Source organism: Aulonocara stuartgranti, assembly GCF_965226115.1.
Source record: "Aulonocara stuartgranti genome assembly, chromosome: 18".
NCBI lineage: Eukaryota > Metazoa > Chordata > Actinopteri > Cichliformes > Cichlidae > Aulonocara > Aulonocara stuartgranti.
In genome coordinates, this window is record NC_138954.1 from 5445244 (window position 1) to 5458518 (window position 13275).

The window sequence follows — 13275 nt, forward strand, 5'->3', positions numbered from 1 at the left end:
TCTGTATATTTTATATATTTTATTATTATTATTATTATTATTATTATTATTTTTACTATTTAATTTGTAAAAATGTGTATACACACACACACACACACGTAGGAAAATATTTAGTATACACATCCAGAAATGCATACACTATTATATATTGTACATATATTTATTAGTTTCAGGTTGGCCATTCTTGTATTTTGCTCGTTTGTGTTGTTGTGTTTGCACATCTCTGTTGCTTGTGGGGCTCGCACACAAGAATTTCACTCGCATGTGCTGTGCCAGTGTGCCTGCACATGTGATGTGACAATAAAAGTGATTTGATTTGATTTGATTTGATTTGTTATTTCACTTCCACTACATGGACTTAACAGAGAAATCAAGAGACCCTCCTTTATCAAACAGATTGTAAATAATTATAGTTATGATTATAATCTATGAGGACATCATTCTTTATGTTAAATGTTGGAAAAAACTAAAGATTTTTCCATTAAATCAAACTTTAATCAATGAATTTTCTTTATTCCACGATATCCCTTATAATCGCGTGGCAAAAATATCAACCTAGGCTAAGAGAATCTGAGTGTTTAGAACAGAACAAGACTGTTGATGAAAACAGCAGGCACACAGTAACATCAAGCAGCACGGTTTAACCTGAACACATTAAAAATGTCAAAAAGGGGGGGGGGGGGGGACTTTAAATATTTAAAAATCTTTCTATCAACAAAGCATTCTTACTTTACTGCTGCTGTGATGATAATAAAGCAACAGTATGAGTGTGAGGCATGTAAGTCAGAAAGGGTTAAGCATGGTTTGATGGTCTGCAGAAAGAAGCCTTATGCACAATGAATTGGTCATTTGAAACCATTAATTCTTTATCCAGGTTTCTGGAAAGTGCCAGACTTGATTTTTGTTGGACTGACCTGATGAGGGCAGCAATGCGCCTTTGATACTTCCAGTCTACCGGAAGTTCAATAGAAGAAGAATAGCGGAAATGATGCCGTTCAGCGCTTGCATCGTGAATGAGTTTTGTTTGAAGAATTTAGTTTGAATGTATCGGTTGTTGTAGCAATAATGTCTTCAGTTCTTCATCTGAGAGAGTTTATAGAGGGGAGATTAACTGCTGCCGCAGAACAAATCTTCTCAGAGTTTGAAAAAACGATCGTCCGGTATGAGGAGGAGATCAGTCGGCTAAGACTGCTGGATATCAGACCCGGGATAAAGTCACACAGTACAGGTGTGGGGATTTCTGTTATTAGTAGTAAATTCATGCGTTGATTTACAATAGTTTTTAATATAATCAGCCAATTACATGACAGCAGTCAATGCATTTCGGCATGTAGACGTGGTCAAGATGACCTGCTGTTAGTTCAAAGTGAGCGTCGTTTTGGGGAGGCGAGTTGGATTTAAATTACTTTGAGCGTGGTGTGGCTGTTTGTGCCACACTGGCTGTTCTCAGTGTTTCAGAAACTGCCGATCTGCACAAACGTCTGTATGATTTAGAGAGAGTGGTCCGAAAAGAGAAATTATCTAGTGAAGGCAGTTCTTTGTTTATGTCAGAGAAGAATGGGGAGACTGCTTCAACCTACAGGAAGGCAACAGTAGGTCCAATTATGACTTTTTGCAACTAAGATATGCAGAAGAGAATCTCTGAATACACGTAACTAGTAGGGCTGGGCGATATATCGAGTTCTTTTAAAGATATCGATATATTTTCATACGAGATATAAGATGTGACAATATCGTTTATATCGATATAGTCTATGTTACGTTATAATTATACTTGTGGAGCCGCAGATTTGCCTTTCTTTCGTCCACTTTTGTCTCTACGCAACGTTACTCGGCCTCGCCTCTCCTTCACTGAACACAACTCCCCCTCCCCCATAGCTTCACCTGCAGGCAATGACAAGATGAAAGCGGAAAATCTCCGTTAGCGAGTTACCGTGCGTGGGGCTGGACGGCGTCAACGTGTTAGCGAGCTAACCGCGCTAACGAGCTAACCGCGCTAACGACATGCAGCCCGGAGGAGCTGCACGGCCTAAAATCCTTTCATTTTCTCAAAAATCGACAGCGCGCCTTATGTATGAATTCTGGTTGTGCTTGCTGACCACAAACCGATTTTATGTGGTACACAGCGCTCAGCAATCTGTCAAAAAATGTTTTAATATGACTTTGCTAAGCTACGGAGCTGCACCGCTTGATGTCGGAGGATTACGGCTACCGGGGAGGAGCCTCGCGGAGTGATACGTACTGTGTGTGTATAAGGACCATAAATGGCACCTGTTCAGAGACGTGGTGCAGCTCTGAAATCTGTCTCTTTGTTACTATGCTCAGCGTCTATTAGTTTACATTTTGACTGCACAATTGTGAGCTTTTTGTTATGCACAAAAACAACGTTGTTTTCTTTTATTTATGGACCATGATTATTTAATAAATGCTGATAATTTATTTTTGAGTAATTTCTTCATGTACATCTACACTGTATGTAAATAAAAGTGCCCGTGTGACATCTGGGACACAGTGTGACTAGGAACTCTCTTTTTGTTCTTAACTTATGGCTTTAAAAAAAATATCGAGATATATATCTTATATCATCATCCAGCTAAAAAATATCGAGATATGAATTTTGGGTCATATCGCCCAGCCCTAGTAACTAGCACTGTGTACCTAATAAAGTGACCACTGAGTGTGCATTGATTAGTAAAATATTAGAAAATTAGCATTAACATATACCGGCCTTCTTAAAATGCTGTAGGTTTTCATTATCATATTCTAATCATCCTGTTGTTCATTTGTTTGTATGTTTTTTTTTTCTTTTATTTATTTATTTATTTATTTTACATTGTGTGGTAATCACTGGCAGTCACATCTAAAAATTGGACCACAGTTGTACAGCTGCAGGGTTAATAACAACACCCAATCAACAAATGACTATGAGTAAATGTTTCTCTGGCAAAGTCTGCAAGAATGGAAGAATCCATGAAACCATGAACTTAATTCTCCATAGGTGACTATTGTCACAATTTTCTTGTGTCTCTTTGTTGAACACGAAGGTCTGGATGAGCAGCAGGTCTGTGACCAGGAGGGGAGCTCCAGTCTCAACCAGCAGGACCCAGAGCCTCCACAGACTAAAGAGGAACGGGAGGAAACCTGCAGCAGTGAGGAAGGAGAGCAGCTTGAACTGAAGCAGGAGGCTGAAGGCATTCATGTCTGGACAAGGGAAGAGCTGGATTTGTTGTGTAAACCTGGAGTAAAGCTGACCACAACAGGTATGCAAAACTCTAATATATTAATATTATTATTATTTCATAATTCAGAAATGAATATGACTCATATAAAAACATCACATGATGATATCAGAGTTAACTCCTCATGAAAAGAGCTCACAAAGACAGGCGGTGTGCATTCCTGCCTGGCATGCTGCCTCACTGAAGACATGTTTTGTGTTAGTACAGTAAAATAAAAACTGGGTTTTAAATCTATATTTTATTTTCTGCATATAGATTTAAGTCATGTTGGCTCAGAACTGTACGCAGAATGTAGGAAAACCGTTGAGGCAATGAAAAATGTGGATATTGGCCACAAGGACCAAGTTGGACTAGTGATTTGTACGCCTCATAAATGATGACTTTCTGCATATGAACAGAATTCTTTGCTGTTCAGCGCATGAGAGGGAATATTTAAAACACCTTAAAGACCTTAAATATCACTCGCATATCTGAGAGACCCATTCAGCTACTTTTTAATCCAAAATGTAATCAGCCTATTACATTGCAGCAGTCAGTGCATTTCGGCATGTAGATGTGATCAAGATGACCTGCTGAAGTTCAAAGTGAGCGCTGATTTAAATCACTTTGATTGCAGACTGGCTCCACTGAGTGTTTTAGAAACTGCTGATCTGCTGAAATTTTCCAGCATCTGTATGATTTGCAGAGAGTAGTCCGAAAAATAAAAAATCTAGTGAGGGCAGTTCTTTGGGTGAAAACTCCTTGTTGATGTCAGAAGAGAATGAACAGACTGCTTCAACCTGACTGTCCAATAAGCACATTTTGCAACTAAGATATGTAAAAGAGCATCTCTGAATACACATAACATGTTGAATCTTGAAGCAGATGGGATACAACAATTGATTAGTATAATTGGTTACAACACCATTACCTTAAAATGACAGTGAGTTCACTGTACTTAGGTCACCAGCTCTCAACCTCATAGAGCACCTTTGGGATGTGGTGGAACACAAGATTTGCATCATGGATGTGAAGATGACAGATATGCAGCAGCTGTGTGAAGCTCTCAGGTTAATATAAACCAAAATATCGGAGGAATATTTCCAGCATTTTGCTGAATCTCCACAAAGAATTAAGTCAGTTCTGAGGACAAAAGGGGCTCCAATCTAGTACTAGGAATGTGTACCTAATAAAGTGACCAGGGTATTTTATTAGTAAAATATTAAAAGATTAGCTTTCATTGTCATATTCAGATCATCCTGCTGTTCATTTGTTTGTGTGGTTTTGTATGTTTTTTTTAAATTTTTTATATATTGTGTGCTAATCACTGGCAGTCACAAAAATTAGCACTTTAACACTCTCTAACACCTTCTTGACAGTTTAGCCTCTGTTAGAATCACTGACAAACTCTTAAACTGGTTTAAATATTTTCTCTCTGGCTCCTGTCGGTTCAACCAAGTCATAAAATGTAAATTCCCAAGAATTCTCATTTCCAATGCGGTGTTCCCAAGAGATTCTTCTTGAGATCTCTGGAACTCCTTCCCACCAGACATCCATTACATTGACTCTCTCTTCACTTACAAGCAAGCAGAATATGAAATGTTTGGTTTGTTAAATATGAGAAAAAGGTCAAGTTGCTAAAGCTTAGGGAGACTCGGGGTCAGAATATTGACTATGTTGACATTTTCTTGTCATAACATTAGTCACTATTTTCTTGTGTTCTTGTGTTGAAGATGAAGTTCTGGATAACCAGCAGGTCTGTGACCAGAAGAGGAGCTCCAGTCTGGACCAGCAGGACCCAGAGTCTCCACAGACTAAAGATGAACAAGAGGAAATCTCCCTCAATCAGGAAAGTGACCAGCTTTCACTGAAGCCAAAAACCAAAGATGTCATCGTCTGGACTGGGCAGGAGCTGGACATCATGTGGAACCCTGAAGTAAAGTTGCAAAGAATAGGTATGTGTGCTTCCTAAAGTCCTCAATAAATCTACACTGTCTTCTGGGCGTTCGGCACCAGGTTGTTGCGGCTGCACCAGGACACCAGACGTTCAGCCTCCATCCTGTAGACGGACTCATCCCCGTCCAAGATGAGTCCAATAACGGTGGTGTCATCTGCAAACTTAATCAGCTTGACAAACTGGTGGCTGGAGGTGCAGCAGTTAGTGTACAGGGAGAAGCGCAGAGGAGGACCAGGATTTGCCATTATTAAAACTCATCCTGGCACAATGCTGTCCTTGCAGAAGTGGATATAGGAGGTGACAGTGTCGTAAACTCATCCCAGCCTTTAGAAGTAGCCCTCAATGTGTCCCAGTCTGTAGATTCCAAGCCGTGCGTCTCTCCTCCACAGCCTCCTTACTCCAGTTTTTTTAGTCCTCACAACAGGTTTGGAGAGCTTCAGCCTGATCATGACGTGGACAGAAAGTCAGAGTGCAGCACACGGCACAGGGTGATAGACTTCGCTAATCGTGCTGTAACTGTGATCCAATGTCCTCTCCTCTCTGGTCGAGTATACTGTTTATATTTGAAAGCTCCTGGCTCACATTGGCTTTTTTAAAGTCCCCAATTTTGAGGAAAAGCAACCTTTTAGCAGAAAGGGGAGGGGCGGCTATCTGCTGCAACCAGTTGGAGGTGAGTGGAGGGGGAGGAAAGCAGAGAGTGCCAGAATTCAATTCTATAAAATGTGATAGTGGTGTAGTATAAACACACAGCGCGAAAAGAGGTGAGTGAAGAAGAAACACTCGGGCACCATGGGAAGCCCTGAGCAGCCTAATCCTATTCATTTATATAAATAAAATTGAATTGAATTGACTGCTCAGGAAATTTATGGTTAATCTAAATAAAAATGTACTTCACTAGGTGTCATGTAAAGGTTTTGACTAATTTTTAAATAAACATTTAAGTGTTTTCTGCCATTTAACCTTTAATACAAGCCTTTCTATATCAAGTGTTTTGTTTTCTCCTACATTTTGTTTGTTTTGTTACAAATCACCTTTATTTTCTCATCCTTGGTGATCTGTTTGTTTTATTTGATCTTTGTTCTTGCCCAGTTTTGATGTTTGATTGTTGCTGTTATACATATATGAATCAAACCACAAACGCACAGTGTTGTGTTGTCGGTTATGGCATCTTCTCTGTTGGGAGCACATAGAGGCAGGTTGATAACCATGGAGGAGCTAGAAGAAAGAGGTGGTGGTCTGATATCAGTTTTACGCAGGAGGTTTTCATGCAACATTTTGGGGATGAGTTTTGAACAGGAGCAAAAATCTTGGTGAAACACATGTGAGATGTTCAAGGCAAGAGTTTAAGTCAGTTGAACCAATTTTAGATATCACTGAAATTACAGACTCAACAGTCACCTAATATCACAGAAAGTACGACACAGTAATATTTATGAGAATCTAATAGTTTGTGTTTTTTTTACAGCTGACTTTTTTTTTTTTGGAAATCTCCCCTGATAGGTGATACAAAAATTAGATTTCCACTATTAACTGATGCAGAAGCTGAGGAGAAAATAAGAAGTCAGTTTAAGTGAGTGTAAGTTTAAAATGTCCACCACCTTCTCTGATAAAATCTACACCCAACAAAGTTTGGGTGTAGATTTTGTTCTGCCGGTTTTCAAGAATTTGAGGTTTGCTCTGCAGCATGGAAAGGGAAAAAATATTCAAACAGATTCCGGATTGGGTTAAGTATGGTAAATATTTATATTTGACTTTCTGAAATATATGATTCTAAACTTAACTCGATCACAGAAGAAGAGTGTTTTTTCATATAGTTTGTAAATGAGCAGCCAAAATGGTTTTCACTGAGTCAGCAAAATAGTTTCTCCCCACAACATGCCTTTCACTGGTATATCTGAATAACATGCTTACCATGTGGAGACCTGCTAATGGTTAAGGTTACCTTGTAATTTCTCAAATGTATGTTTTGTTTTTTTAATCTGTCCCTTCAGATTTTCCACAACATGACTGTAAGGACAAGGAGGGGCTCACATATCAGCACGTCTGCTACCAGACGAACTCCAGTCTGGACCAGGAGGATCCTTCACAGATTAAAGAGGAACACAAGGAACTCGGTACCACTGAAGAGGGAAAACCGCTTGAACAAAAGCAGGAGACTGAAACTTTTCCTGCTAGTGAAGAAAGTGACTACAGGGAACCAGAACCAAGCAGTGTCCTGCTCCTTTCTCACAACTCTCCTGTCACAGATCAGTGTGAAAGCAAGGACAATGACTTACACAGAAATAATTTGAATCAAATCATAGCAGACCCGATGGTTAAAAATTCCAAGAAAGTACATTCATGTAGCACCTGTGGAAAGACATTTAATAGGACGGGAAGCTTGAAACGACATATGCAAATTCACACAGGTGAGAAGCCACATTGTTGTAGTTGCTGTGGAAAGACATTTAATAGGACGGGAAGCTTGAAACGACATATGCAAATTCACACAGGTGAGAAGCCACATTCTTGTAGTTACTGTGGAAAAAGATTTAGTTGGAAGTCAGACTTGACAAGACACATGCGACTTCACACAGGTGAAAAACCACATTCTTGTAGTACCTGTGGGAAAAGATTTAATCGGAAGGAAGATTTGAAAATACACATGGAATATCATACAGGTGAAAAACGATATTCCTGTAGCACATGTGGCAAAAGATTTCATCTAGACACAAATTTGAATAGACACATGAAAATTCACCTACGTGAGAATTCTTGTGGCATTTGTGGAAAAGGTTTTGGTAAGAAGACATACCTGAATAGACACATGCGAACTCACACAGGTGAAACGCAATATTCTTGTATCACTTGTGGGAAAAGATTTCATTTAAAAACAAATTTGAATACACACATGCGAACTCACACAGGTGAAACGCCATATTCTTGTAGTACATGTGGGAAAAGATTTAAGTGGAAGCCGTATTGGAAAATGCATATGGATTTTCATACAGGTGAAAAACAACATTCCTGTATCACTTGTGGGAAAAGATTTCATTTAAAAACAAATTTGAATAGACACATGCGAATTCACACAGGTGAGAAGCCATATTACTGTAGCACCTGTAGGAAAAGATTTAGCAACGCAGCACATTTTGCAAGCCACATAAAAAGTCATACAGGTGAGAAACCACACTGTTGCAGAGGCTGTGGGAAAGGCTTTATCCTTAAGTCAAGCTTGATAAGACACATGAGAGTCCACACGGGTGAAAAACCTTATTGTTGTAGCACATGTGGAAAAAGTTTCAGTTCTTCGGTACAGTTGAAAATGCATATGAAAAACGATGCTAGATGCTAAGTTTCATTCTTAGAAAATGTTAATGGTGTCTCTCGCTACATGCACGTGTACATTTGGTAAACGTGCATCGTGTCATAGATCCTAGTAAACTGGATTATTACACACACACACACACACACACACATATCTATCTATCTATCTATCTATCTATCTATCTATCTATCTATCTATATAAACAAGATTCAATAAACATTTATTTTTAACTTGACTTTCCATCTGTTCCTCTCTTCTGTTCGACATGCGGTTAGGTCTCGCACTTTAAATTCCTCTACTGCTGCTGCTAAATTTTCTGATATTTTGAATTTAGTTTTACCTTCCTATAACGATGTTGATTTACTAACAAATCTTTTTAATAATTATTGTCTTTCTATTTTAGGCAATGTTTGTCCTCTCAGAACCGTCCCTGTGAAAAAATGACAGTATTTGCTATTCAATTCCTGTTGTATTATAGAGGAAAACTTGTCTACATGTTAATCTCTTTCATTTAAAGGCCCTTTTAGTTTCATTTAACGCATCAGTTTGAGATGCAAGGGCTGCTTATTTCTCAGACTTAGTTTCAAGGAGCAGAGGTAACCCCAAGGTATTATTTGACATCATTAGCGATATTGTTGCTCCTGCTCCACCTGCTGGTCCAGTTTCATTGAATGAAGATTGTAAAAATGTTCTTTCTTTCTTCATTGAAAAAGTTAGTAATGTGAGGAACAATATCTGTCCTTCTGTGTCTCTGTTTAGTAACGCTGCATTACTGCGTTACTAAACCGTGATTTATTTTTTATTTTTTTTTGCGAGAATGTCTCATGACAGTGACGTAAGCGAGTGCAACGTTTGTGACAACAGCTGTGTGCATGAACTTGGGATTTAGGGACTTCGTGATCTCGTTTAAAAACAGCTAAAAACTCATCTTTTAAAATTTCCTTGTGGTTATTTTTTTATGTTTTAGTTTCTTGTGAAGCACTCTGTGATGTTTATGTTGAAAATTGTAATACAAATAAAATTTTACTTGCTTTGTACTTACTTAATTTGCTATATATAACTTTAGTTTTTCTGAAAATTCTAAGAAATTTCTTTATTAAATAAGTAAACTAAAAATAGTGTTTATTCTATTTTATAGTTTTAATATTGGATAACAACTGACTTGAACATAATATGAATGTGTTTTCACTCTGGGAACTGTGGATCCATTGATAGCTTTAGTAATCTAAAAGTTATTTATATTTAGAGGTTTGTCGTTTTCCATTTGCATTTAGATAGGCCGATGCATGGTGATTCTCTGATGTGTATCTGTTTCTACCTGTGTTGATGCAAGCATGACCAAAGCTAGCCAAGAAGCAGTAAATATGTGAAGCAAGGCAGAAAGATATACTCATCAAATGAACAAACTCTTAAGAATATAACACCAGCACTGCATATGTAACAAAGATGTGTTGACACAATGACAAATCTATTTCCTCCAAATTTTGTATTTATTTTCCCCCAAATTGTACAAATTAGTCTGTGATTGGCCTTAGTGTACCTAAAATCATATTTATACAAAACTAAATATGACTCGCGAATATGTTTCAAATGGATGATTCCTCACTTGATGACAAATTTACGTATTTGCTGTGTCCTAAATTTGATGCCAGTGAACTTCTCAGCAGTTGATTTAACAAAGCCCCAAAATCCCCTATGAGCAAGCACTTGGCGACAGTGGGGAGGACAAACTCCCTTTTAACAGGGAGAAACCTCCGACATAACTAGGCTCAGAAAGGGGTGGCCATCTGTCGCGACTGAGTGGGGTTCAAATGTTCACTGAAAATTTAGTTTTATATAAATATGATGTTGAGCTCAAAAACCTATAAAGTTCCTAACTCTGACAGCTTCTCTGCAAAGGGTTTCCCTAAGAGAGAGGAAAAGTGGTTATCAAGAACTTGAGAACATTACCTACATATAAACAATTATAAATTTGTTGGGGTTTTTTCACAATGTCAGAAGGAGAGAGGCACTGAGGCACCGTCTTCCGCCCCCCGGCGCTCCTGCTCTGCCTTTTCCTTCTGACAGGAACTGCCTACAGAGCAAGTATGAATGATGCCTGAGTGGATGTACACAACTCACAAGTTCCTGGCTCTCTCAGGTCCTCTGCAGAGGGTCTCCCTAGGATGGCGGGCATAGCAGGGCCACGGGGGACGGGGGGCTGTGCCTCACTGCCCTCCCCTCGTCGAAGAAACCCTCGTGCAGAGGAGTTCAGAAAGCCAGAAACTTGTGTGTGTTGACTATGTCCTTGTGAGCCTCCACCATTTACTGGTGGGTGCAGCCTGAGCTGTCTAGAGACAGACCAGACCAGCTGCACAACACAGACACTTCAAACCTCATCTGAGGACAAAAACTACCACAACATCAGAAACAAGAAAGAAAAAGTAGGTTAGAACCATTCAGGGTTACAGGAGACGGCAGCACTGCTGAGGTGAGGACCGGCAGCTGTTTGAAAGAGACAACACAATAAACACAAACACACACAACAGCAGACGAGAAAAAAAGAGGGAGAGAGGAAAAAGTGGTTATCAAGAACTTGAGGACATTACCTACATATAAACAATTATATATTTGTGAGGTGAACCTGTGTGGGTCTTTTTTCTGTTAGTGACCTACAGAAAAAAGAAAGAAAACTTACCTCAGAAATCTGCAGGGTTGTTTTCTCTGAGACATGTTTGAATCTATAAACAGCTACTCCGAAAAGGATCCAGGTGTTTCAAAATACTTCTCTGGAGAACGTTTCAATTCTGCGAACATAAATGCAGCGATTAACCGACTGAAAGTGATCGTGTTTCACCAGCCTTTCCATGCCTGAGTCTGCATTAACTGTAAGCACTGAAGTATTTTAAATGATGAGTCATCTAAAGAAATCATCCTGTGTATAGCTGTTTGAAGGGAAAATCAGATTTGCTGATCTGCCCACCCAGAATCTTTCTGAAACATCCTGCAAAGAACTATTTTTCACTTTCTTACTTTAAGTACATTTCGGAGCCTGTATTTTTTTTTACTTCTACTTGAATAGAGAAGTTGAATCAGTATTTAAACTTTTATTTTTTAAAAGTAGTATTTGTACTTCTACTTAAGTACAGAATGTCTGTACTTTTACCACCTCTGGGAGAGACTGATAGCAGCCTGATAGCGGCTGCAGAAGAAATGTTTTAAAAAAAGGATAGTGGAAAACGGGAACTAAAACTAAAAAGCAGTCTAAGGGGTTACTTTTGTCCCTGGCTGCAATAAAGATGTTCTGGACTTTTATGTTAAGAAATTAAGGCTATAGTGTCCACTTTCAGTCTGCGTCTCTTGAGCAGTAAGTGGTTCTACATTGTTTTGCTAGCTGCACTGATTTGGAAAACCCATCTGTTAGCTGATATGCTCTGATAACAATCTTTATAAATCTTCTTGTTTTCCAGTGAGCTCTCAGTTCTGTCATTAGTTAGCTAACATAAACATGTTCTAAAAACTTTAAGCACTCATTTCCTAAATCCAGCTTCACAGACATTGTTAAATCTATGTCTGTCTGGCAGAGAGAAGACCCAAATGCAGACGTGTGGTGACTGAAATGAGTTAACTGAAGGAGAGGCATTTGTTAAGGCTGATTGACAAAACAGAACAAAAATAAGAAAACCAAACGGAAACAAGGAACTAAGCAGGAAAACCTAAACGGGATAGACCACTAGGAACTTGGAGGCGCAGGAGAACAGACACTCTGACAAAGGACAGAGGGATGAGGGGTAATTAGGGAAGTGGAGACACCTGGGAACACAGCAGCAAGCAAAACTGAACACAATGCACATGAGATGAGGTACAGTCAAAATGAAACAGGAAGTAGCACAAACACAACAAACACTGAAACACGTGACAGACTGGGGAGACAAAACACAAAACACAAAGAGAAGAACATAGGAACAGATCAGGAAGACAGAACACAGAGACATGACTGAGACTGGGGAGAGAGAGACACAGAGTTTTGGGCGATGGTGGCTCAAGAGTTGGGCGTTCGCCTTGTAATCGGAAGGTTGCCGGTTCAAGCCCCGGCTCGGACAGTCTCGGTCGTTGTGTCCTTGGGCAAGACACTTCACCCGTTGCCTACTGGTGGTGGTCAGAGGGCCCGGTGGCGCCAGTGTCCGGCAGCCTCGCCTCTGTCAGTGCGCCCCAGTGCGGCTGTGGCTACAATGTAGCTGCCATCACCAGTGTGTGAATGGGTGGATGACTGGATATGTAAAGCGCTTTGGGGTCCTTAGGGACTAGTAAAGCGCTATATAAATACAGGCCATTTACCATTTAAATAAACAACAAAAGACAGAACGAGAAGCTTCTGGATTTATACAGTACAGGCCAACAACTAGACTTACTTAAACAAGGGCTTGGATTATAGAGATGTTTAAATATTGTCTGTGGATGACTCTGTAGCATGTTGTTTAAGTGGACTTTAATATAGACCTGTGTGTAGTTAAAATCTGTAAAAATAAATAAATAAATAAAATAATAAATAATAATAACACTAAGAGTATTAAAAAGCGAATAAAACTGAACATTTTTTACATTAATAAATAAATAGAAACCGACAAGCTAAATTAAGTCATTGCATTTGATAACGTGAATAAATAAAACTAAACAAATACGGAACATTTTCAAATAGGAACTAAACTGAAAAGCAAAGTCTCTCTGCAAATGAACTGAACTGGAAAAAAAAGCTTAAAACTAAATTATAATTATGATAATAACCAAGAAAACTGTAATTATTTTGATATGGA

The 13275-nt window shown here is 39.0% G+C and overlaps 1 protein-coding gene across 1 annotated transcript; it reads left to right on the forward strand.

The window, feature by feature from the left end:
• The first annotated feature begins 829 nt into the window (after positions 1-829).
• On the forward strand, positions 830-9491 carry LOC309694505 (uncharacterized protein). The gene is made up of 4 exons (XM_082514650.1): positions 830-1228; positions 3045-3260; positions 4952-5173; positions 7167-9491. Exons 1-4 carry the CDS (start codon positions 1066-1068, stop codon positions 8507-8509), a joined length of 1944 nt encoding a protein of 647 aa, XP_082370776.1. The 5' UTR covers positions 830-1065; the 3' UTR covers positions 8510-9491.
• The last annotated feature ends 3784 nt before the right edge of the window (positions 9492-13275 follow it).